This window comes from Atractosteus spatula, chromosome 4 (genome assembly GCF_055471065.1).
Source record: "Atractosteus spatula isolate fAtrSpa1 chromosome 4, fAtrSpa1.hap1, whole genome shotgun sequence".
Lineage (NCBI taxonomy): Eukaryota > Metazoa > Chordata > Actinopteri > Semionotiformes > Lepisosteidae > Atractosteus > Atractosteus spatula.
In genome coordinates this window covers 8,471,594-8,498,436 of record NC_142709.1, presented here as the reverse complement: position 1 = coordinate 8,498,436, position 26,843 = coordinate 8,471,594, and the positions used below count along the sequence as shown (strand labels likewise).

The 26,843-nt window shown below is 37.9% G+C and overlaps 1 protein-coding gene across 2 annotated transcripts in view; it reads left to right on the top strand.

The window, feature by feature from the left end:
* tubgcp3 (tubulin gamma complex component 3) overlaps positions 1-24,638 on the top strand; it is a 29,933-nt gene extending 5,295 nt beyond the window's left edge. The window contains exons 6-22 of one of the 2 annotated variants that reach the window (XM_088914608.1): positions 1,614-1,768; positions 2,772-2,890; positions 4,944-5,069; positions 6,379-6,447; positions 7,084-7,216; positions 8,572-8,738; positions 9,951-10,061; positions 10,745-10,853; positions 13,040-13,229; positions 14,328-14,463; positions 14,892-14,960; positions 16,590-16,725; positions 18,576-18,664; positions 19,576-19,707; positions 20,134-20,274; positions 21,224-21,340; positions 23,017-24,638. In XM_088914608.1, coding sequence (XP_088770734.1) covers positions 1,614-1,768; positions 2,772-2,890; positions 4,944-5,069; positions 6,379-6,447; positions 7,084-7,216; positions 8,572-8,738; positions 9,951-10,061; positions 10,745-10,853; positions 13,040-13,229; positions 14,328-14,463; positions 14,892-14,960; positions 16,590-16,725; positions 18,576-18,664; positions 19,576-19,707; positions 20,134-20,274; positions 21,224-21,340; positions 23,017-23,178 — 2,161 coding nt within the window. In that variant the 3' untranslated portion in view covers positions 23,179-24,638. The remainder of the gene's footprint in view (positions 1-1,613; positions 1,769-2,771; positions 2,891-4,943; positions 5,070-6,378; positions 6,448-7,083; positions 7,217-8,571; positions 8,739-9,950; positions 10,062-10,744; positions 10,854-13,039; positions 13,230-14,327; positions 14,464-14,891; positions 14,961-16,589; positions 16,726-18,575; positions 18,665-19,575; positions 19,708-20,133; positions 20,275-21,223; positions 21,341-23,016) is intronic. The other variant, XM_088914609.1, reaches the window with a different exon arrangement.
* Positions 24,639-26,843: the final 2,205 nt, after the last annotated feature.

Here is a 26,843-nt window from a genome sequence, read left to right as displayed (position 1 = left end):
TTCCAGCTGAAATAATGCTGTAATGTCAAGAGATTGCTGGTTCAAGTCTGTGCTCTGATCTTATCTGCCTGTGACAGGGGTTCCTACATAGCAGGTGCACACCTTGTCTTAATGGCAAGATTTTAATAACATGTAACTAATGGTGGTAGTGGGACCAGTAGGGCGCGCTCACCCTGCAGTCTGTGTGGGTCCTAATGTCCCTGTAGAGATGGGGACACTTAACTTTAAAAATCCCAGGGCATTTCTCGAAAAGAGTAGGTGTGTTAACCCCATTGTCCTGGTGTGATAAACATACATTAAGAAATTGTGAAGATTTTTAATGTCTTTTATTTTGTGATGGGAAAGCAGCATTTACTTTTCCATTCATGTTTGGACTCTTGTCCTAACAATTATCATTAGATTAAAAAAGGGGAAATTATATTCTATAAAAACATTTAACATACTATGACAGTGTTTTGTGTGTCGGGTCCATTTTTGCTGCTGTGTGCAGTGATGTTGATTTCATTCTGGCTAATTAAAAATGAATGGGCTTCCATCAGCTATAAGTTCTTAAGTATTGTTTTTACATGGAGAAATGTATTGCTGTTTCTGTTTGACGCTGCAATCTAGAATTAGCATGTGGGTTGTTAATTATTGGTTGTTAGGATTTGAAGCATCATTAAGCTTTAAAGAAGCACTCTGGTGTCATTTAGTGGCATTTAAAGCTGTCATTTCTACCACTGAGCAGCAATTAGGACAAAGCCGGTTCCATAAACTTTGCCTTAAATTTTAATCAGGCTTTTACGTTCTTGATGACCCAACAGACTTGAGTGGTACTCTGAATGGCAGAATTTAAACATTCGCAATGACTTTGAAAACTCTGTTCTATTGTACGATGTGAGCAAACAGTGGCTCTGCTTCACCTTAGATGTTAGAGGTTTTGTCGACTCTGTTATCTCGTTGTTTCATTGCTGCTTTATTTTGCTTCTCTGCCGCATCGAATACGGGATTTGTTTTTAAATATGTGCTTGGGTAGTTACCATGGTAGTCATCCTAAGCTGTAACAGCAACCGCATCTCACCTAGTTTGCAGAAATTTGCCACTAGGAAATGAATTAAAATGATTACATATGCAAAATGGTCTTATGGTCTGCAACTTAACTGGGAACCCACTGAAGCTCAGCAGGTGTGAGCCTGGTCAGTACTTGGATGAGAGACCTCCTGGGAAAAACTAAGGTTGTTGCTATACGAGGTGTTATTGAGGCCAGTAGGGGGTGCTCACCTTGTGGTCTGTGAGCGTCCTAATGCTCCAGTATAGTAATGGGGACACTATACTGTATAAAGGCGCTGTCCTTCAGATGAGATGTAAAACTGACATTTAATGTTGGATCATTTTGATCAATAAATGAGTGAAAAGTTACATCCTTTTGTGTGTTATTTGTTTTATTGGGTTCTCTTTATTTTAATTACTTAGATGAAGATCTGATCTATCTATCTGATCTCTGATCATATTTTAGGTCAAATTTATGCAGAAATTCAGACAATTCTAAAGTGTTCGCAAACCTTCTAGCACCATTGTAAGTGTTTGGATTATTAATATTATTTTTATTATCGTCGCTGTCTGATTGCTTTCAGGCACCAGTCCCATGTAGTGGGGGAGTCTCTCCGTCAGCAGCTGGGCTCTCGGCTGGCCTGGAACCTCCCCTCGTTTTCAGCAGCTACCTCACGGGGCCCCCCGAACTCGGTGGGCCGCAGCGCTCCCAGACCTCGCCGGGAAGGGGACATTAGCGGTACGTCGATTGCCGTGCTTCCTTTCCCCCATTCCTCATGTGGAGGCTCCGAGGCCGGAAGCTGTGGCCCAGCGTTGGGGCCTGGAGACGAGATGACAGAGGAAGTGTATGCTAGAGAGAGATACAGCTTTCTTTTTCTCATGAAGCACCTTTTTGGAACACTAGTTCTTGTGGTCTGAAGACGTGGAGCAATAATGTTTGAACGCTGTCCTGGTAGAGCACACGGAAAATCCCACTTCGCAGGTTGTTTTAATAGCCCCTTATTTGGTTTCACTGCACATAATGGCATAATTATTCAGAAAATTGGAACGATTCAAGAAAGTGCTCTAGATGTTGCGTACTGTGGTAGAACTCGACCCAGCTGCTTTTCAGTCGCTCACTGACGTAGTGAGATTTCTCCTGCCTTGTCCAGCCCTACTCTTATCCAGAGTGTGTGCCTGCTTGTGCCCTCTTCTACCACTTCCGATTTGATTTGAGTAAATCTGAGTGCCTCAGCCAGGTGGTACCCACAATACCAACGCCGCTGCAGTATGTGAACACATCGCATGAGTCACACAGTGCATGTTATTCGCGTTGGAAACAAAAAGGTCTTGGATATAAGTAGTAGTTTTTAATAAGGATTTGCAAAAGTGGTGGTAATATTGAACTAAACTTAGATTTTTATACACACATTAGTCATTTCTCAACTGGATTGTTAATCTCTCTTGATCTGAGGACACGGGCAGAGGGTCGTTTAGAAATCTATTAAAATGAATGTGCCCCTCTTATATGGTTCAGGAGTTTGTTAAATCTAATCGTGTCGATTTCATTTTTAAAATTGGATCTTTGTTCAGCCTGACACTAGACATATTTGTTATTAATGTAGAGATTAGATCAGAGCCGTCATAATTCTATTGTTTTGATGTCAAATCCAAATCTAAAGATTCTTGTGTTGAAAGACATCACTGGCTTTTCATGATTCTTCATTTTAATATCACAAACAAACCACTTTTCTGTTTTTCAGGCACCATTGAAATCAGCGAAGCTGCCCTTGTCAGAGACATCTTGTATGTCTTTCAGGGGATAGATGGCAAGTTCATCAAAATGTGCAGTTCTGAAAATTGCTATAAAATTGATGCCAAGGTAAATATATTGTGAAAGCTGTTCTCGATATTTCACAATTGAAGGGTGTTAAAGAAAAGGTCTATTTTTTTTAATTCAAGGTCTCATACAGGAATTTTCAAATGAAAGAGGTAATTATAAAATACTAGATGTTTTCAGTGGTTCTAAGATGAAGTGCTCAAATTCAAATAAAGCTGTATTAATTTCTGAAAATGTAATTTTGTGGCCAGATTTGTTTAATGACTTTCTTTATCAACCCAGTTTGAAACATTTTTCCAATCATTTTAATGTGCAGTGAAGTTCTCCTAAAAATACTTCCATGTGGTTTTATTTTTTAATTTGGTTGAGTTCTAAGGAATGTGCCCTTTTAAATCTTTGGAAGGTTCAAGAAAAAAAATAATTGGAATAGTTAAAAAAACTTATAAACAGTTTTTTTATATAAATTTTAATTTCAGGCTAGTAATTTGGACCTTGTGGCGCAAAAGACCCAAGGATCTTTTACAATAGTTATCAATCTGTCACCCCTTAAACTTAAGGAAGTAGACTCATCTGTAGCAGAGGATTTGAATTGGCAAATCCTACCTGGAATTCTCTTGTTTGTATTTGATACACACTGAGAGAGGTGTCTGGAAGTGCAGACACCTGAGGTTTGCATGTTTATCGTAACTGACATAATCCAAGTTGATGATCTGTCTTAAAGAACAACCAATCAATAAGCTCAGGCCAGCCTTGACATTGATAGCTTTTTAGCTGTTCTGTTTTCAATTACTGGGAGTTAGAAAATGGTCTTTTATCATAAATCCATATATCTGACACTTAGCATCTTATTTTTAGCTGTCTTAGTAATCACTTGAAAAAAATATATACAGTGCGTGTATTTTAACAGGATGTTTAGAATACACAGTGACCACCTTTAAATCTGTGGCAAATCAGATGAATATGATTAAAAATTTACCTTGTCACTTGCTAGCCTGAATTTACAGTATATGGGTATGGTTTCTTTTTTGGAAGTTTTTTTTCCCACAGTTTGTTGTTTCCTTTCTGCTTTAAATGGTGTTTCTGACAAGGTGAGTTTCGTGTTCCCAAGGAAAACAGAGAATTAAACTGATGGGGTTTTTTTACATTTTGGAGAAATTTGACTGAAAATGTCTCCAAAACCTTGAAAAGGACTGTCAAAGTCTCTGTCATCATCTGTTGCCCATGGTGATTAGTCAGACATATGAGGCATTCTTTTACTTAGCTTGAAGAAACTATTTCTTAGCACCTGTCAGCCTGCTCTATTATTCTTAAGCTACACACTGGGTTTAGGCATGTGTGGAGTGTGGAAGCACAAGATGCAATATTCAGTAATAACTCCTACAAACCTTTCGACTCCCAAAGCATTCTGTTTGTAAGTCATGGAGTAACTATAGGAAAACAAACAGTTACAATATGCCGTGAAGTAAAATTTTGTCATTTCCTGATAGCGATGCCTCTTACTAACATTGCAGTCTGATAGCTTTTCTGTGTTGTGGTTTGTGTGTACTTAAAGTCCATTATCAGACCAATTGTGGGTTTACTACAGTAGCAAACAGACTGAGAAATTGTGCCCCTTTTTCAATAACATGTTTAGTGCAGTTTATTGTCCATAAATACTGTATTGTGGGAAATAAGAGCTGAAGAACAACATAATTCCTTTATAGATTTGGGGTAAAGACTGAGACTCCTCTCAGATCTCATTGTAATAGGATTTTATGTTTCTTTTTTTATTGATGTAGCCAATTTTCTTCAAGACATTTAAATAGCCTGCAGATAAACACTCCTTTTAGCAATAAATAGTTTTAAACAGCCGTCTTCTTTTTTTATTGTTGTCGAAGGTACTGAAATAGATTTTACGAACTATCAGGATATAGGAAGTCATTTTTGACAATTTTTGGACAAATCTTCTGGATATATGGACCTAAAATTATAATTTTTGATAGCAAACACCATCTTTTTTTTCTACTAAGGACATGATTGGAGGGGGAAAGACATGTGTATGTGTTGAATTGCGTTCATGCAATACATTTCCATGATTTTTTCGTTTTTTCCCTAGACTGCAATTTCGAAGTCTCTCCGTGACACCACAAGCAGGCTGGCAGAACTGGGGTGGCTGCACAACAAAGTGCGAAAGTACACTGACCAGAGGAGCCTTGACCGGGCATTTGGACTCGTTGGCCAGGTAGTCTTGAGGGGGAAAAAAAGCAGATGTCAAGTTACAGACGAATGCACCATACAATTACAAGTTTAACACTAGTTTTTAAAGGCCTGCTTGACTTAATGATACCTGCCTTGTAAGATGCCACCCCAACATCATTTTAAAGTTTTAAACATTGCTATACAAACCTGACAACATCAATGATGCCTGGATTTAACATTTTTGGAAAACGGGACATTTACACATAAGAAGTAGTGAATGGAAAGTGAAGTTGATTTGCTGAACTCGGGTAAATCCACTGTAATAGGGTCACGTGAGTCACTGCTAGTGTTTTTTGAATTGTCGTGAACTATTGGTGATACTAATATAGAAAGACATAGTAAATTTGTCCTCAGATGTTATATTTTTCAGCAGAATAACAACGGTTTCAGTAGTTAAAATTGGTGTTGCGATAATGTCAAGTACCAATGGCAATATAAAGCTTTAATCAGAGCTGTAGAAAATACTTTGAAAGAAGTATTCTTCTAAGTTCTGTTAATTTAAATTGCTTTCAGTTTATATCATGCCTTGTATTCCTTATTATGATGAATCTGCAGAATTTCAAAATTCCAACTACTTCTTTTGCATATTTGAATTTGAAACCCTAAACTTCTGGCATCTTTAGCGAAGAGTGAGGTTAATTTATGACAGTGGTTCCTGGACCCTAGTGACTGTTTTTTTGTTTCAAATAGCTGGTAAGAACTGGTGCTAACTGATGCTTTTAATTGATCTAGTTGCTTGTTGACTGGTTCTGCACTTCATTAGAAAACTGACTGAAGGCAGATTGTTTCCAGCATAGCCCTTTATGTAATCTTTTTTCAACTTGTTTATTAAAGGTATGAACAGAGACAGGGGGAATGACATTGTATCCACAGTGTTTCTTTCTCCCTCTTCAGAGGTCCAGTTAGTTATATACCAAGCTTACACTGACACCTAAACATTTGTATGGGGGTTACAAATAACTTTCAACTTTTTGAAGTACAACTCGGGAGCTGAAAGCAAATTTAAAAATATGCCTAAAACTAGAAAATAAAGGCAATTAAAAAAAACACAGCTTGACCAAAAACCTGGAGACATAGGGGTCTCAAAAGATCAAGGGTGAAATCCATTAAGATATCATCTTAGTTCTAAAACAGTAAATATTACTGTGTTATTGATAACACTGTAGGTTTTTCAAGGTCTTTAATGATGGAGAAAGTTAAGTGGGTGTTTTTTAGTGACCATGGTCTAGTACATTTGAACTGCTTGTCATATTCCTGCTTATTCCTACTTGAATTCATTTCCTTTGCTCCAGAGTTTTTGTGCTGCCCTTCATCAGGAGCTCAAGGAGTACTACCGGCTCCTCTCTGTCTTACATTCCCAGGTACGCTTAAGTGGGTGATTTGTTTGCGGGCTTTCGAAACTTAACAGCCTGAAATCTAGACAAATTAAATGAGAATTTATTTTTACTTTATTTACACATTGAAACACACGGCATTCTCGTGAAAAGCAAATGCTCAAACATTCTGAAACGTAATTAAGACATGGCTGCCTTTTGACTTTTCAGTAATCATTCTCCCATCTCTTTTTAATCTCCACTGTGGAAAACTTGTTCTCGTAGTTTTCCTTAAGTGTTTCCCCTCATTTACTTGTAAAAAATAATCATGGGTGCATCATTTTTATTGCCCTGGTGACCTTTAGTTTATACTGCTCCTTAACGTTCATTCAGTCAAAGATTTCTAGGGTAAATGAGATAAAAAACCAGTATATACACCTTTATGTTTTACTTTGAAATGTGTAATAAATATCTACAAAAAGTGATGATTTAAAGTTCGGGACACAGCCAGTGTCCAACAACTGGAAGTTCAGATGATCAGTACTTCTGAGAGAAAGATTGGCACAACATCTCCGTTTAATTCAGTTGCACCTTAATTTTCACAACGGAGAGCCTGTTTCTGTTCCCCACCTCCTTCCATGCCTGCATGTTTTATAATTACATACATTTCTGTTGTGCTCTCAGTTACAACTCGAGGATGACCAGGGAGTGAATTTGGGAGCTGAAAGTAGTTTGACACTCCGCCGCCTACTTGTGTGGACTTATGACCCCAAGATCAGATTGAAAACTCTTGCTGCTCTTGTTGATTACTGTCAAGGTAAGTACATCTTCACATGGCGATTCTGGAGTCCTGAGGGGCTCACTAGTACAATAATTAATGCAATTTCCATGGAGGTGATGAAATCTAATGTGAGATGGATATCTGGAGATGAATTCTGCATATAGAGCTGCTTCTTCAGTCATTTACCAAGGAAAATGTTCTCTGAGGGATAGTGTAAAATGAGTTGCTTTAAGCTGTGCAGTGTGAAATAGTTAACATGAGAGCTAAGGCTTGAACCAAGAACCTTCCGATAATTAGTCTTTTACATTAGCTGCTGGATCCTCCAGCTGTTTTGGTACATTACATAGTAAATGTAGGAGAAAGTAGGTTCATACTCCACAAACAACCAAATTACAAGCATTTAGTCAGAAAAAGGAATCCAGGTTAAATCTTTTACATCTAACAAAGACTGAAGTCTGAACAATTTTCCCTGACTAGTTAATTTAGTCTTCCTACACATTTTATAGCAACATAACCTTGCCTTATAACTATTTCTAAAGATCTCTCATTCTGTGCAAATGAGCGATGCTCTGGCAAAACCCATCGTTTTGTGTTCATGTAGGGTCAAAAAGGCAAAAATCAAACTATAGGAAATTGACTTGATTATCTTAGAAAGTGTTTTTTTATATTTTGATAATTTGTCATTTATTCATTTGATCTTTCATGCTTTTTGTGACTAGTAGCCCTCATTTTTTTCATTATTGCCATTGCTGTACCCTTTGTCTCCAAATAATGTTTTAATAGCAACAAAAACCTTTTTCCAATCACAATACATTGCATGTTTAAACCATGTGCAATCCTGAACATTAATGTAATTCCTCTTTGATTGTGAACCCTTTTCGTCTCATCTGTAAGTGATAGATCGCAACTTCCCCAAAAACTTGATGAAGTCAGTTAGCTGTGCCTGAGAATTGAATTGCTGTAACCTTTATCTTTTTAAATGATTATATGAATTGTTCCCGCAGTTTCTACTTAAACACAATTCCTGATAATGCTGAGCAAGGCACTTTTAACCTTGTCGGGTGACGTTAAGATTATGTTCATGCTGCATCCCTTCCAAATAAGACCGACTGTATTTATAACAATGTGCAAACATGCTAATAAACTGGAACCCTTTTTATTCCTATTGCAACACAGATTAGCAAATACAGTGTCTGCCCACTTGACAGACATACATTCGTTAGGGGTTTTAAACAAGGGGCTAAATGCAACTTCTGTTTTAAGAAATGCATGATAATCATTTGTTTGATTACTGATGCTAACTTGGGTGAACTTGTGGGGCTAAGCTCCATGAGCCTACAGTGATCACCTCTCCAAAATGTACTTGAGTACTTCTAAACCTCTGTTCTCAGGGAGGAAAGGGGGAGAGCTGGCCTCAGCTGTCCATGCTTATGGCAAGACCGGAGACCCATACATGAGAGCACTAGTCCAGCACATCCTTGGTTTGGTGTCCCACCCCATCCTGAACTTCCTGTACCGCTGGATTTATGACGGGGAGCTGGAGGACACGTATCACGAAGTAAGCAGTTTCTGCATCCAGGTTACAGCGTCTCATTTTTTATGGAGTATTGATTAGGAATAGTCATGCAGTCAGAATGGGGAATAATGGCCTGGTGGTAATTGCCTGCTGGTAACGGAGAGCTTGCTGAGTGTCCATTCTGCAGTGTGTCAGTGGTTTATATACTGCATCTCCTTCTCTGCCTACCAAAATAGAACGATGCAATTTTCTGCTCCATGTTCAGTGATAGGAGTGTTAAGAATGGAGTTGTGATTGTTTTTATAAAGGAAGCTGGTGTTCTTTGATTTCACCATTCTGACTTACATCTTCAAAACATAACAGGAGTTGCTTCATTCAATAGGTACTATATATCCTCTTGACGTCATGGTTTCAAGTATCCAATTCAGTTAATGAGGCAGAAAGGGTGAAGACTGGAAAAATTAGAAATTCAAGAGAATTCTTTGTACCTGTTGGTTAGGATCAAAGGATGGAGAACATTATTGGCATTTGGTTTGCATCTGCTTGGAAAAGCAGATCTGTACATTAGAACATATTTTTAAGGCAAAAATACCTACCATTCTTTGGTGTTCAGATCACCCACTGGATTTCAAATGCATTTAGATTTTTCTGACTATCATTGTTTTGTATGTAATGCCAAGAGGTGATAGAAGATGTCTATTATGGTCAGTGTATAAAATAGTGGATTTATAGTTGGGGGTAACTCAGCCGTTGAGACTGGATTCTGTTCCCCACTGGAATGCCTTTTCTGTAGCGTTTCCATGTTTTCCCTGTATTTACAAGTGTTTTCTCTTTTTGCTCCAGTTTGCTCCCACTTTTCCAAATGTGCGTCGACTCAGTTAGTTGGTGTCTCCTAAAAAGTGTTTGTATGTGACCCCCTAGTCCTGTCCTTGGCTTTCACCTTGTGCTTTTGGGATAGACTTTGTGTTCCCCACAGCTTTTTATCTGGAAAAATCAGCTGTCTGATAATGGAAGGATACCATTTTATAACCATCCTTTTTTATAATATTCCATATTTTTAAAAACATTTCTACCAAATGCTTACAATTTCCTGTGCTGCTTTGGAGGGTATTTGTCCAGGGTCTTCAAACAATATAAGTATTCCACCTAAGATTAGATCTCAACCTTCCATTCTAACCTTGCATGTCAGCAGCTTCTGGTTATTAGAATCAACTGCTTTTCATCTACTGAATTTGTGAATGGATTTCATTACAGTTCTTTGTAGCCTCAGACCCAACAGTGAAGACTGACCGACTGTGGCATGATAAGTACACACTAAGGAAATCCATGATCCCCTCTTTTATAACAATGGATCAAGCTCGAAAGGTACAGAACTTCAAATCTTTTCATTTGGAAAAAAAGATACACATTTCTTAAACTGATTCTTTTTGCTGAAAAATTCCAACCCAATTTCTTGTGATAAACCTGATTCAAATATTTTACTTTTTCTTTTAAAGAACTACGGAACACTGTGGCTCTTATGAGATATGATCTATATGTCTTCGTATAGCACAGAGTTCCCAACATTTCAACAGGTTTTATGGGTCACCTTTAAATTATTTTTAAACCCTTAGAGTAATTTAATCTTGATTAAGTAAGTTGATTATTCAGTTAAATAGTTTGGAAATCAATTGATATGGAAGTACCAACACCCTCCATCTCTCAGTTACCACAGTTAGCTCCTGTATTAATTGAACTAACATCCTACATTGATCAAGCCCTATTTGTTCTGAATCTTTTAAAACTGGTGTTTTAAGGGTTAACTAGTAGATTTGCTGCACTGTGTCCTCCAGAATGAAGGTTGATCACCCCAGAATAGCATAGGCTCTTATTTAAAAGCCCGTGGAGAGCTGTGTTTTGTGTACTCTGAAAGCACTACCTTAACATGTAACCTTAATATAGCTAAGTCATGCTATTTCTGTTTTTTTTAAGTGGGCATACTCCCTCAGGTCTGAAAATATCTAGAAACTGTAATAAATGTTCACCAGATTATCTCATTTTTATTGTAGGTCCTCCTTACGGGAAAATCAATTAACTTCTTGCACCAAGTTTGCCATGACCGGACTACTCCTGGGAAAATAACACCAGCATCAAAATCTGCTGATTCTCCCAAAGATGGTGAGCTCTGTTTCCTTTTACTCCAAACATGAGTTTAGAAAGGGCTGTAAGGGGGTCCTCCATTGTGTTTCCTTTTCTAATTCTGGACAATGGTTTTTTATCCAGAGTGGAATACCCCAGTTGGTCCACTGAAACCACTTGCAGCAGAGACCTGATTGTTCGGAAGGTCTCCTGTACCTGTAATGCACAGGCTAGCTTTTGCTTAGCTTCTGAGATCTGATGAGTTGGGTTAATGGGGTAATAATGCTGCTGTCGATAAGCCATGCTCAGTTCATGGCCTGAGACAGCTTTTTTGCTCAGGATCCTAAGAGGCAGACTGTTTTGATTTTGGTGTTAAATATTAGGATTCCAAGGCAGTCTCCAAAGTGAAATAGCCAGACCTAGCAATTGTTCACATCCATTTGTTAAAAAAATAATAATAATTTCTTACACTTGTATAACACTCCACACAAAGTACTTTACAGGTAATGGGGTCTCCCCTCCACCTCCATCAATGTGCAGCATCCACCTGGATGATGTAACAGCAGCCATAGAGGCAGTATTCTCACCACACACCAGCTCTCAGTGGGGAGGAGAACAGAGTGATGAAGTCAAATCATAGATGGGGATTATTAGGAGGCCATGATTGGTAGACAAATGGGAAATTTGGCCAGGACACCAGGCCTGAGAAATCCCCTGGGATTTTTAATGACGAAAGAGAGTCAGGACCTCGGTTTTACGTCTCATCCGAAGGACGGCACCACTGTACAGTTTAGTGTCCCTGTCACTATACTGGGGCATTAGGACCCACACAGACCACAGGGTGAGCGCCCCCTGCTGGACTCACTAACAGCTGTTCCAGCAGCAACCTTAGTTTTTCCCAGGAGTCTCCCATCCAGGTACTGGCCAGGCTCACACCTGCTGAGCTTCAGTTGGTTGCCAGTTGTGAGTTGCAGGGTGATCTGGCTTTCATGTTGAAGGTAATTTTCAACATTTAACAAGGCTCTTTTGAGATGAAGATTAGAAATGTGGTGTTTATTGAAAAATTAAATTGTATGATTTAGAATTTGAGGACAGATATTACCAGATGTACTAATAGAATGATTACCTTTTGATGAAATTCTATTAATTAATTATACCGTATCTTCTTGTAAATTATATAACAGATATGAATGCGCTGATAGGATAACGAGAGTGATGTGACCCCTCCGAAAGACGGACACTGTCTAAATTTCAAAGTGGTGGTGTGCAAGCTCGGAGCCCGCAAGCGACTGACATTGAATCCCAGCAGAGGCAGAGAGAGTTGCACTCATCACACAAGCAATAAACGACATACTGTATGAGGAACATGTTAGTTACTGAAATTGTAATTCATTATGGCTTTATAAAAAGAGCATAGCAATCGATTTCTCCTTGAACCTCTGCTGAATATTTTTTAATTGAGCCATTAGTTTTTCGTGGATATTCATTCTTCCATAATATACTGTATTTTTAAAAATTAATTATTTTATCTTGTGTTTCCATAGAGGTAGCAATCCTTCCACTGTTTATACAAAGGCGTATAATATGTGTTTTATGAGAAAACGACAGATAATTCATGAGTCATGATGAATAAATCTTAGCATTGAACATTAATGTGGTTTTAATGCAATGTACTGAATCATCCTAATTGCAGTATATCAAAAGCATAATTTAATTGCACAAAATTACACTTTTGTTCATAGTTTTTTATAAATGTTTTGTATTAATGTGATTTACTTTACAGCTGCAGAAAAAAACAACATATTTTGACACACCTAAGTCACTCAGGTTGGTAAAATTGACACCTGCCACACACAGAGAGAGAGCTCAAATCCACCCATGACTCATCACAGCTTTTACACTGAAATTGGGATAATTGGGTACAATTGCAGTTGAAATGCCACACACACTGCGGTAACTCATTCTGACCAAGATCGGCTTGTAAGCAGCAGGCTTAAGAAATTCAAATGAATCGATTTTTCTGTTTTATTTCTGAGTAGAACAGTGCTTGGATCTTTTCCATCGGTTTTCAAAAGCAAGATATTGGCAGCATTATATTTAGCTGCTGTCTTTGCCACCAATCAATGTGGCGCAGAGGAAAGTGGCTTTTACTGTTTAATTATGATTGTCCTTGCACAAATATCATTGTAGTGCCTTTTTAATGGCTCCACGGTCACTTGTTTCAGCTGCTGAGTTGTTCACTGACTTGGAAGGAGCCTTCCAAGGAAAGATTGATGCAGCCTATTTTGAGACCAGCAAATATCTTCTGGATGTCCTCAACAAGAATTACCTCCTGCTGGAACACATGCAGGCCATGAGACGGTATTTACTGCTGGGCCAAGGAGACTTCATACGTCACTTAATGGACCTGCTGAAGTGAGTGAGCCCTCTGGGACTGCTATACTGAAAACACGCTGATGTTAACTGTTCTTGTACTGTTGGTACTCTTTGCATGTGTGCACTTCACTCTACGGAGGAGCGCATACCCACATATTTTGTTTTTTTATTATTTTGTGTTTAGGGTTCTTTTTCTGATACAAAAATAAAAAAATGAGGTTCTTCTTCAAGTTCTGCTCTGTATTGGCTATATTGTTTAGTAAGAAAAAGGTTTGTCGAGTAAATGGTGTAAATTCTTCTGATATCATTACTTTTGGATATGAAAAAAAGTGCCTCTTTATTGCAGTTTTGTTTTAGATAGATCGTCACCATTATCCTCGAGGTCAAAGCTGCACAATTGGGATTTTAATACTGCTCTCTATATTTTACTCTCCATGAAAAACACCATGACTACCAGTATGTATTGTTTAATCATCACATTCTCAAAGTATTGTGTGAAATTGGCTTCATGATAAACCAGCCAGTGCATCTGACACCCGAGACCTTTACATCATCCCCACTGGGAGCCAAAATTGCAACCACTAAATCAGTACTGAAGACTAATTGTTAGCTTATACACCATTTCTACCAGGCTTATACCACTTTTGCTAATGTCTTTTCTAAGAAATTGTTTTAATAGTGGTGTTTATATTGTTAAATGGGTCTCAAAGGAGCATGCATTCCCACACTTTAAAAATTGTGTCCCCTGAGACAGAACAGCTTCACGCTAGTGGAAAATTGAGTTCTTTAAAGGGTTAATACTCCCCCTAGCCACACTTTTAATCTTAAGATTTAAAAAGTCTTTTTTTTTTTAGAATTTAATAGGATGATAGCTATGGAGTTTGTAAAAATCTGTTTAACTGTAAAGATAAAGTGGCTGTGAAAATTAATGTCTGTTGAAATCGTTTGCTGTTTAGCCAGTTGTAACATTTCCTTTTTTAGTCTTTGCTTAAAATGTAAAGAGTCCTATTCGGTTCCATTGGTTTAGTCTTTTGGGGGGGCAGAAACGCAAACTACTTTTATTTTATCTTTTAGACTCTCAAAAGGGGAAAAAAATGTGGAATTTTATAGTTTATTAGTGTATATGTTCCCTGTCAGGCCAGAACTGGCTAGACCAGCCACCACCTTGTATCAGCACAATCTCACGGGCATCCTCGAGACCGCAGTCAGGGCTACCAATGCACAGTTTGACAGCCCCGAGATCCTGAAACGGCTTGATGTCAGACTCCTGGAAGTAAGAGTCCGCTGCCTCCGTGATAAGTGCCTGTTTGTGAATGTGGATGTAGATGGTCCTGATTGCATTTTCCGTGTGTCCTCGGTACATCTCCGCCACTAGCTGCTTCACGGTGACAAGAACAATGCTTTTTTATTTTTTGATCTCAAAGCTGCTTGGGCTAATAGAAAAAGCTTGTTGTTGGCTTCTGTAGTGAGAGAAGAATGGTATAGTGTGACTTCAGATGTACCATCAGGTATAAAAAATATCCAGTATTTTCTTTTTGGGGGGGGAAAAAAGTCATGAAATGTGTAGGCTTGAAAAATCTTCTTTATTTAGGACTTAACTGAGAAGGAGCAAATTGTCATGTGAGAATGTAGTGTTGAACGTCCAAATTTAAAACCTGAGCTTTTCTTCAAAGTATTTATGCTGGATCTGCTCTGTTTAAGGTATCGCCTGGTGACACCGGTTGGGATGTATTCAGTCTGGATTACCACGTTGATGGGCCCATTGCAACGGTATGTTCATTGAAGTTGATTCATGGCTCCCTTTTCCCTTTTATTAATGCACAGAGAAGTGGAGAGCTTCAGCCTTGAATCACTGCAGTATTAAACAAATGTATTGCCCCAAGTCTTTTATGAGTTAATAATTGATAAGGATTAAAAGGTTCTTGGGTTAAGTAGCTCTGTAAAAATATGCACATGTGGTTTTAACAAATCACATTATTCGATCGCATCCTTTAAATAACCTGCAGTGCTATTGGATTATTCAGCAAACTTGAACCTTTTAATATTATCTATTCACGAGCCAGACAGATTACATGTGTATGATGTCACTGTACTGCATAAAATAAATGTGACAATCATCCTGTTTCGTCTAAAATCTTCTGTTGAATGTTTGCCGTTTGCATTTTATTGAAAGTGACGCAAATTTCATTAAAATCCAAGACAACTGTTAACAAGCATAATCAAATTGTTTGTTCTGAGAACTGTCATAATATTGTATATGTGCAAATCTGTCCAACTCCTGTAATTTTCTATGTAATTCTCAAATGTCATCAGCAGTTTCAAGTACTCAGTCAATAGGCAGGTTGAATATACATATATAAAATGTATTTACAGTAGCTCTCAAACATCTGGCATATTCAGTGTAGCATGGAAAACCTAACTGGTATACATAAATTTACCCCAAATCAAATAGATATATAAAAATTATTAAAAGAGTATAAACAATTGTATGGAATCATAACATTTATTAGAGCTCTACAGGAAATGTAAGTCCCACAGTTTGTAGACGGATTTGAATTTCTTGCATTTAATGTGTACTTAATGTTTGTTAAATTAAATGTTCATAAATGAAGTAAAAGTGACAGTGTTAAGCAGGCTCCAAGAGAGCCATTTCTCCTAAACCTGAAATCTTGCTTCAGTTATGACCTGATCCATAACAAAGTTATATAGTAATGGTAATGATTAGTATTGTTTTGAGATTGAGCTAGAATGGATTAAACAGGATTTTGTTTAGTTATATACATCTCAGTATACATCTCGATCTGCAAAGCACAAGAAATGGCAGATTCTTTATTTGGTGTCTCAAATACACCATGGCCCCTAGTGGTAAATGTTGACTGTCGTTTTACAACGCACATGGTGAGGGTAAAGTAAGCTGCTTATTTGTTCAAGGATCTTAACCAGCTTTTTATCAAAGAAGTTTAATCAATCAGAATGTACTATATGTGGCAACAATGGAAAGTAATGTGAAGCTTTAACCGATTGTTACAAGAAAGCTGTGGGCTCAAATTCTTGGTGTTGCTTGGATTGCTCCTATAAAATGCCTGGATGTGTAAATGGTTACAAAAGGACATCACTTTGGAACAAAATGTCAGGCACATAAATTCATATTAACATGGTTTACTAATTTGTTCCATATGTTAACTTTATTATTTGTGACGGAAAGTGTCCTAAACCTGTTTCCCCATTAATTCCTGGTATTCGTGTTGGTCTTTTATACATTAAGCCTCCCTGCTTTATTCTGCAGTGACATGACTTTCAGTTCCTGCCGCTCTTTGTGGTAGTTCTGCAGTCTGGTGCGCACAATGTAGAGCTGTATTCTTACTGTGTGATGGGCCTTGCTGTTTACCGTGAATGCAGGTGTTCACTCGGGAATGTATGAGCCACTACCTCAGGGTGTTTAACTTCCTCTGGAGAGCCAAGCGCATGGAATACATTCTCACCGACATCTGGAAAGGCCAAATGTGCAATGCCAAGCTACTCAAGGGCATGCCAGGTGAGCAGTTATATACAATATAATACAAGCAAACCAGAACCTGTGCATTGCAGTGCAGGTTAAAAAAAAAATATATTTTTTTTTGTTCCAGCAGTGGGCATCTGCAGAGAAAAGGGGAAAAAAATACACATCAGCTTTTTAACACTCTTTAAGACTTGTGCAGTCCTTTTATCAAAGTCCCTTATTTTAACTTGGTGCTCCTTTCTAAGAACCAAGGGAAATACTACGTCTCTACTAGATTATTTGCAGTTTTACTCCTCTGCACTGCGATAGACTGAAGAGGTCGATTAAACTGGTGTATTGTACTGTACATAGTTTGACAAGTGTGCATTTCAGTTCTGCTTAGTCACTGTTTTCTACTATCCTGATAGAATTGTATAAAGAATCAAAAATATAAGTGCAATGTTTTTAACCATTTGAGTTATTATTGAATTAAATCTAGGAACTTAAGTGACATTCTAAAGACACTGTGATACATTTCTAAAAGGCATACTTTTCATTTACATTGAAAATAGTCATTAGTAAACAGCTTGACGCAGCTTCTTCATGATTTTGCTTTTAGTATAATTTGTTTTCCAGATTTTTGGTACTGAGATATTGATGAAATATTCCTGTGAGTTTTGATGAATATCTGGTCTCATTATTTTCCAGTTTTTCAGGATTTGTAAGCAATCGAAGAACTAATGTTTATAGCTCTCCTGCCAAGTTTCTTTTCTTCCTAAAATTGACATTTGCAGCACTCAGTTAAATGTAACTCCTACTGTTGTTAAATACATATGAATAAATGTGTGTCATTGACGCAAGGTACTACAATTTAGTTAGAAAACATACATAACTATATTTTACAAGGGATAAGCGTGGTCTGTGCAGTTTTTATGATGTATGTTTTACAAAGATATTAAAAAAGTAATGCACAGAAATTAATTTTAGTCATTTGCAAGGTGAAAGCCCCATGCTTCTAAGTGTTTTAATTATCTCATTCCAGTGGGGTTTGTTGTTTCTTGTCCCCTGTTGCTTGCAGAGAGAAATGGCTTGAAAGAGGGCAGCCATGGGTCTTTATTAAGTGTTGAAAAGCCTGTACATGTTTCTTTTGCTTTAGACAATGGTTGGGTACCTCTTTGGAAAAAGATACATTTTGATTGTGTGATCATGGAGCCTTTATTATAGGTGAACAGATGCTGCCTAGGTTAACCGCTGTCTATAAATTGACCCTGTGTGTATTGTGGTAGCCTGGTGTCCCATGCAGAGTGTAGTATCGGCTTCTGTCCTGTCCTGTGCTTCAGATATAGGCACTGGTTAGTTGCAATCCACAACAGAAATACACAGTTTTTCTGATTATGGATGGATGTTATACAACCATTTTGGTCTTTTCATTCCTTTAATTTTTAATTTTTACAAAGATGGCTACCTTCTAGTTATTGATAGTTGTCAACTTCTCCTCTAACAAAAAGTGGCAAGACGCGTGGAATAATAACAACCACAGACTGAAACAATTTATTGACAAAGTATCCAACAAACCCACTGGAAATGACCTACCCAGACAAGCCTGGGTCAAGCTGAACCGACTAAGAACCGGACATAGCCGTTTCCGGGCCACCCTACACAAGTGGGGTCTCACTGATGACCCGACTTGCGAATGAGGCGATGGCAAGGAGCAGACGGCCGACCACATCCTATACTCCTGCCCTCGCTTCAGATGCCCCGGCAACTTTATCGATTTGGATGATGCCAGCCATGACTGGCTGAGGCACCTGACTGCGACAATATAACTATGTAACCTCTGCATGTTAAGCTCATACGAATATATATATATAACTTCTCCTCTTTTACAATTTCTGTGTTTATTACAGAGCTCTCTGGTGTATTACATCAATGTCATATTCTGGCCTCAGAAATGGTCCACTTTATTCATCAGATGCAATATTACATTACATTTGAGGTAGGCTTTCACATTTATAATGTCTCTGTGGTTATTTGTGTCTGAGAATTTTCATGGTTTTTGTTGCTTTGTTTTTATGCTGTATTATAGTGATTTTTTTTTAATTTAAAAGTTCAAAGAGCTCAAAGGGGATCATTTTGAAGGTTAGTGAATGTGACTGCATTTTTTGTGATCCAGTAGAAATCTCCAAATTGTACCCCTGAGCGTCTTTGCGAAGACAGAAATTCGGCATTCTTTAAATAACAGTATTAGGCACTGCTATCTACTGCCCATATTAAGATCCTGCATTCATGAATTATGAAAAAAGTAAATAAAATGTGACCTTTAGTTTTAAATTTTGACAAGTTGAACAGCTGTGACATGGAAAGTGCTAGGAATTCAGTTCTGTGGAACTACATTTATATGTAATATGATACCATCAGGTCTAATAAGCTCTGGTCAGTAATTCAGTTGTAACTTGTCTGTTTGTCCAGAACTTTAAAACTGAGTCAGAATCAGAAACAACATGTCAGAAGACATGTCTTTCATTTTAGATGTTAAACCAAGCAATAAAGAATCAGTCTTAGAATTGCATGGACATTTTATCCATATCATATTACATTGATAGAATGAATATATATATATATGAATACAGAATATGAATGAGAAAATAAAATGTTAATATATTATATTAATATTATATTCAAGTACAAAGTAATGACGTCCTGCATACTTAATCCTATTTCACTTGATTGAATAATTGGGTAATGCCATGTTCTTAAATTAAGAAATTAAGTGTATGGTAAGTGATTTTAGTGTATGGTGTGCTGGCTTTAAGCCATTGCCAAGAAGTGCTTTGGACCTGTGATGTTAGTGGAAGGTGGACTGCCGATTCACAGATGTGATGAATAAAGTCTGTTCTGTTCTTGCAGGTGCTGGAATGCTCTTGGGATGAGCTCTGGAACAGAGTCCAGCAGGCCCAAGATTTAGACCATATTATTGCTGCTCACGAAGTGTTCCTTGACACCATCATATCACGCTGTCTGCTGGATACCAACTCCAGGGTGGGCATTCACACAGTCCTGTTACTGAATCATTATTTTAACACTTGTTCCGATTGCTTTGTGAATCAGATCTAGATTGCATTTTACAAATGTAGACGATGTAGAATTGAGGTATTTCTTACTTCTTGTTAAACACAAAGAACAGAATATGGAATATACAAAATACTAATGGATTATTTGAGAGCTACTTCTAGTCCTGAAAGAAGCATCTAAAGATGTGTTCTTTCAGGACTTCTTGTGTTATTCACGCTGTCATCCCTGCATATTTCTGTTTATATTAAATAGAATGACTCCTTGTACTGTATAAACAAACTTGATGTTCCCATTAATAAATGTGAATTCAGTTTTAACTGTGTGATTGTAAGACCTCCTGTTCACTACTGTGTAACTTAACAATAACACAAGAATCGTCCTCTGTCCCTTCAGGCTCTCCTGAACCAGCTCCGAGCCATCTTTGATCAGATCATCGAGTTTCAGAATGCCCAGGAAACCCTGTACAGAGCAGCCCTGGAGGAGCTGGAACTCAGACTGCAGTTTGAGGAGAAGAAAAGAGAGAGACAGATGGAGGTACAGTCCAAACTCCACGAAGGTGTAAACCGTGGATGAGCTGAGCCATTTTGAGCAGAACTGTCCTGTTTATACTCCTCCGTTTGCCCCTTTTGAGTACTTTGTTTAGTAAGGTTGTTGGTGTCCTTACCCAGTCTTGTGGAAACTCCGGAACAGTTGTATTATTCATGATGATTTATAGTTAATATAAGGAACCTGACTTCACCAGGAATCAGGCTATTAACTACATGACTTCATTCAATGGTGGGATTTCTTTGTTGAGGGGAATCAAAGAGAAACTTTAGTAATGGACTTCTGCACACTATTCTGCACACAGCTGTTTTTAAGGTCCAGGAGGTATCCTGGCTTTGAGGTTTTATCACAACCTCATAACAAAAATGGCTTCTTAAAATAGTAAAAGGTTTATTCCATGCTGAAAAAAAGAAGAAAGAAAACACAACGTTTCAGCCGTGGAGCCCTCTTCAGGTGTGAGGTGTGTGTGTGCTCACACCTGAAGAAGGCTCCACGGCCAAAACGTTGTGTTCTCTTTCTTCTTTTTTTCAGCATGGAATAAACCTATTACTTGTTCCTTTGCAGCCTACGCGTGCTGACGCAGCTACCCACCTGAACTTCTTAAAATAGTTGTGCTTCTTGATAAATAATAATTCGTATTACTGTCACTGTGAGAGTCTTTTATACTAAATGAACCCATACGAAGAATACACATCTTTCCATTACTCAGTGAACTAATTGGTGAATACAGCAGAGAGTTTTACACAGAGGTTTTTAAACATTTTTTTAGGTCATATTTTGGCGGACTCTAGTGGCAGGTCAATGGTCTTTACAGCCCTTCCGTTGGACAAACTGCAACAATACAGAAAATGAATTTAATAGTGCTGTGATTTATGTATATGGAGTTTGTTTTTTTTTGCAGCGTTGTACCACTTGCTGACTGAAGCTTGTATTGCAGGGTGAGTGGGGAGTGACAGCAGCACAAGAAGAAGAAGAGAACCGACGAATTCAGGCATATCGAGAAACCATACCAAAAACGCGTTCCCAGTTACGGATACTGACACATTTCTACCAGGTACATAGCCACACTGCATGACCTGTCCCCGTCTATACATTTTTAATATAACCTCACAACTACTGGAGGAAACCAAGTGGCTTATTAATTATAGGCCTTCATAAGGAGTTCATATTAAGCCCAGCAGCCTGAAACACACAGGTTGAAATGGAATCTTTCCCATCCAGTGCAAATCTTAGCACGATGTCTTTAGGGGTGGATACTGTAGAAATGGCTAGTCGAGATGTCAGATGAGGATGGGTTGTTGTCCCACCCATTGGCGTTTAGCACCTCTGTGAGCTGGTTTCAAAAGAGCAGAGATGATGTGTTTTGTCCTGTTTAATAGATAAAGCAGTGGCAGGTTGGATTTGGCTACACAAAACTGAGCTATAAAATAGGAAAACAGAAAATATTATGGAAAGGGTGATAGTAAGATTAAATAATGCTAAAATTTGGAAAGGTAATATTGTCTTGAATAACACGTAGAGTCTGGGCTTAAAAATAATACAATTTAAATGTAAATTAGGAAATTGTTTTCAATGTTACCACAGGAGGGGAGTAAATGATGAAAGTAAAGTGGAGATAATGGGGAACATCTAGACAAGAAAGGGATATAGGTGATACATTAATATTCAATTCATGTGGAATGAGTTAAGAACATGCTTAGGATGAGCAAAAACAAAGTACAGTATTAAGTTATATTAGCATAGAAAAGGCAGAAGTGTTACAGTTTATAAAAACACTTACGCTGAACTACTCTTCATGGTCTGATGGTATTCTATCATCTGTAATTAAGGAAATGAAAACCATTCCAACCACTACTCAAGAAGAATTAGAAACTCATTGAAAATGGCTAATGTACATCTGTTACAATGGTGGCAAAACAGAACCATTTTCTGACACACAAAGTTAGAACTAAAACTAAATTAGAGCATTTCTGAATTGCTCTAGGACTCTAGAGGATAGTCAGCATGGGTTTGGAAAGGGCAGGTCTTGCTTAACTATGAAAAGACTATGGGTGTCTTGGTTGTCAGCACGTTATTTTAATTTTCCACTCTATTAGTCTTACTCCTCTTAAATGTCTTACTTTTTTAAAGATTAGCAACACATTACTTAGACGTTATTGAGCAATTAAGCCAGTAATCTGTTCAGTTCAGAAATTTCTGGTATACGTTGATCTTTTTGCAGATAATCTCTAAACCTACTTAATTTCCTGTCTAATAGATTGTTGTTGGATTGTTCTGGTCATTAGATGTTAGTGATTTCATGGTTACAAAATCTGCAGGATTGGAGCTCTCCAGGATGGGAGCTGCAGAGTGTTGTTCCAGATCATGTGGGAAAGCACTGAAAAAGGCACACAAAATATTTGACCAAAGCATGCTACTTTAAATTGTAACAGGAGTCATATTGTAAACGTATATTACATTGGAAAAACTTAGAATATTCTGTACATTTTTGGTCAACATGATACAAAAAGAAGTTGCAGCTTTGAAATCAGTTAGAAAGGCATTTAGGTTTTTTTTCCTCACACATTTTCCTTTTCTCCAAAATATTCTGATTTGGAACATTGTTTAATATTAAATGATGTTTTTAGGTTTTGACCTTGAATTCTCTAAGCTTGTTTTGATCCCATGCCAAAGTTTAATATTTGCATTGTTTGGTTCCAGTTGAGGCTGACAAACGAATTTGTCTTTCAGGGTATCGTCCAGCAGTTTTTGGTGTTGCTCATGACAAGTTCAGACGAAAGCCTGCAGTTTCTTAGCTTCCGCTTGGATTTCAATGAGCATTACAAAGCCAGGGAACCCCGGCTGCGCGTCTCCCTGGGGACCACTAGGGGGAGACGTAATCCCAACATGTAAAATACTATCTTACGAGTTTTCTACCGGTTTTCAATAGGGCTACATCCACCTTATCAAAAGCCTTCCATGTCATTGCCAAACAAAAATGCTCCAGAAAATAGAGTGGTTAAAACAATGTATAATTTTAGTAGCACAAGGTCACAATGCATTTTTTTTTATGGTTTAGCTTTTGCTCCTGTATAGATGTTGAGCACACAATGATTTTCATTATTTTTTCTAGATTTGTTTTTGTTTGCTCCATTGTTGTCTTTCTATGATTCATGTAAATTGACCCTTTCTGTTAAAAAAAACGATTTTGCACTTTTAAATGTGTATCATCCTTTCATTCTGCATTTAATGTTTTAATGTTCCTTTCTTAATTTTTGTCCGTGAAAGAGCGAGGTGGTCACGTAATCTTTGTAAGAACATGAAGTTAGATTTAGCCACTGTGGCATCAGCCATATGATGGATAAAGTTTAAATGTACAAAGATTTCAGCATTCAGAACTTGATCTATTCGATATCGATTTCCCCTGCTTTTGAAGAGCACAGCTGTGCTTGAGTAGGCCTTCACAGTCTGAGCACTCCCTTAAAAGACCTGCTTGACAAATTGATCTGCAGGATTTAAGTACATTAATGTATGAGCTATGGCAAAGTTAACATTTCTGACATTGTTACTGCATACAAAACCACTTCTGTCCTTCTTGTGCTCAGATTTGTAGAATCATGTTAGAATCACCTGTTCCTCTGAGATTACGAATATGGAACAGCTCATCTACAGTTCCAGAGGTCTGAGTAGACTTTATCAATGATATGGGATGCTGCAGTGTATTCTTCACGAGGAAGTTATCTTCGGGAGAAGGCTGATGTTGAAAAATGTGTTCCCCTTTTGACGTGTAAAATTTTATTTGGTATTTATTTCTTTTCCTGAGTGTAGTCATTAAAGTGTGACCTATGTCCTGCATGTCTGAATTAGCATTGTTACAAATGATTGCTTTCTCCTGAAATGTGCAGGCTAGATTTGTCAAACTGTTTACACCAAAGTGCACCATCATTTCTGAAAAATAATCCGACTGTTAAATTTTACAATGCAAATGCTGAGTGCGATGAAGGCTTAGATTTGAAACCCAGAGGTTCGCCTAATTTCACTTTTTCTTGGTGGTAAAAGTTGATGTCTTGAGCTGCTTTTACTCGAATAAAATGGTGTTCTTACACTTTGGCGCCAAACCCTTGATAAATCTCCTATGTGTTGTACAAGTCCAGTCCTGTATTTAAGAAGCTGAGATGGATCTCATGTTAAATCTTACCTGTGTTCCCAATGGAGTAGATTGGGGGGGAAGGGTATTCTGTGAACCTGTCCTTACAAATGGAGCAAAACATGAGGAAATCCCCACCTTTATTTGTATAGCACAGATGTATATAACATACATTAAAAGCCATCTTTTCATTTATTCTTTAATAAATGATCATTTTTTATCACCACTGTTGATGAAAGGAAGTGTTTACTTAAATGGAGGATGCACAATCTCTATGTAAGGTTTAACAGGAGGGAAGGGCTACTGTTCATGATTTCAGCTGTTTTATATTCAATGACGGCTAAATTAATTTGAAGTCCATAAAATCACACATATCTGCATCCTCTGTCTAAAGAGGATATGTAAAGATGTACCGTTTGAATCGTTCCACTACCAAATTTTAAATTGACCTAATTGTATACTGTATATTGGCTTTGTCAAAAATAAGTCAAACAAGTGAGACCAGCAGCTAATCTTGCTGCCAATGTGCAGGACTAGACATTTTACTTATCTGCTTCTCTGCTCAATTTCTGTCCCTGTTTTTAATTATTTGAGAAAAGGGGGAACCGGATTTTTTTTTTTACATCAAGTTAAAGTAGACCTAAAATACGATAGTTTTGAGTGATCAATTCAAAAGATACTCAATGAATTTAAAATGGAACAAATTAAAACGAAATCGGATTTAGAAGTTAAAGCGGAATGGAACTGCACTAGGATTAAAGAAACCGTGTGATTCCAAAGAAATTAATCACGGTGTGAAAATGCCAAAGGAGTAAACCAAGATACCTCTTCACCGTCTTCTCACTACTGCAAGAGCACAACGCCCCTTATTGTCCCGCAGTCCCCTGAAGCTGTGTTCTGTGTTTCCAAAAACAAGTCACAGTCCTGCTCTGCTGAAACCTGAAAATACACTTAATATGGGACTTAGCAAGGTAGGCGATAGGATATTTAATGAGGTAAAAGCCGACCTCGTTACATTTTGCAGATCTGATAATGTCTTTGTCATTGAGGTGCATTGTCGTTCAAATTACTCTTGAATTCGTAACAGCTCAAGACAGAGTCTGGGTGACAAGGATAAGAATCGACTCTCGTTGCCTTACTGAGACAGCTCTACTGGCGTGACCTTGTTACCAATCAGCTAATTACAGGTTTATGTGTACTGTATATCCAACGCCTGTTCTGTCTCCCAATAGAGGCCGTACAACTAATACAATTTTGCTTCTAGAATCAGAAAAAAAAACATGAACGTAAGTACTTTTCAGAATTAATGTATGTGGGCGTTATCGACCTGTTTTTAAAATGTGATTTGGGTCTCACGTGTACTTCTTCAAGTCAATCAGTTGCAAACAAGTTGGAACGGTACGTAGAGGGTAAAAACGAAGTTGCTATGAACTGCTCTCGGATTCACGTCAACGACTTTTGGTAGCGTGTGCGTTGTAAATAATACATCTGCATATGAAGCCACGACAAAACCAATTAAAATAGTTTCCCTGTGTTTCCGATTGACAAACTATCTCTGGAAAAAAAGATAATTCCTTCGTTAGTTGTAAATGTATTTATTGGCATCCGGAACCTAAGAGATACAATAGTTATGAGCCTTTCTAATTGTGGTTGCTGGCGATCAAAAATCCCCGGTTTCATACAACACTGTTTCGGGATGAGATCTGACAGCAACGAGGACAGGACGAGCTACCTCGACGAACAACAGGACTTGGACTCGGGCATTTCTGACGTCAAACGTTTGGTTCCGACGGAAAAATCACCCAGCACCCTGCAAGACGGTAATAGCCAAAGCTTCTTTAATATCCACTGCAACAACGCTCTGCCATTAAGCGACTGTATAATTTGTGTAACATTGTTTCCAAAGCTCAGGTAAGTTTTACGTGTTAAGCAAATTGACCCCAGAGCTACAATGGGTACATTTTTCGTAAAAGTTTTTGGATTCGGTAGGAGATGTTACTTTTCACGAATGGTATTGCGTGCGCAATCAGCCCACTAGGTAGCAGTATAAGCAAATTAACCAATTTGACCATTGGTACTGACCATTGTAACCATGCAGAACTTCACAACGTAAATATGTGTTATGTTTACATTGGAGGAGGACAGTGACTCCGAGGTGGGTGTCTTTGGACTGGTTCACACTCCGGTAAGACAAAAGTGTTATCTACCCATGTGTTTTAGTTTTTTTTTAAAAAAAGTTGTTCGAAACATTTCGTTCTGCATCAAAGTTGTCATCTCATAGAGGAAATGGCTGGAAATGCTCTCCAAAATGCTTTCTTTGCTGCTGTGCTCGTTACATCTGACACCAGATTCCCAAGCCACCCACAGCCAGTGATCAGACAGGTTCCGCTGTGCACACAGACCTCTCCTCCTACAGTATATAAGTGAACAT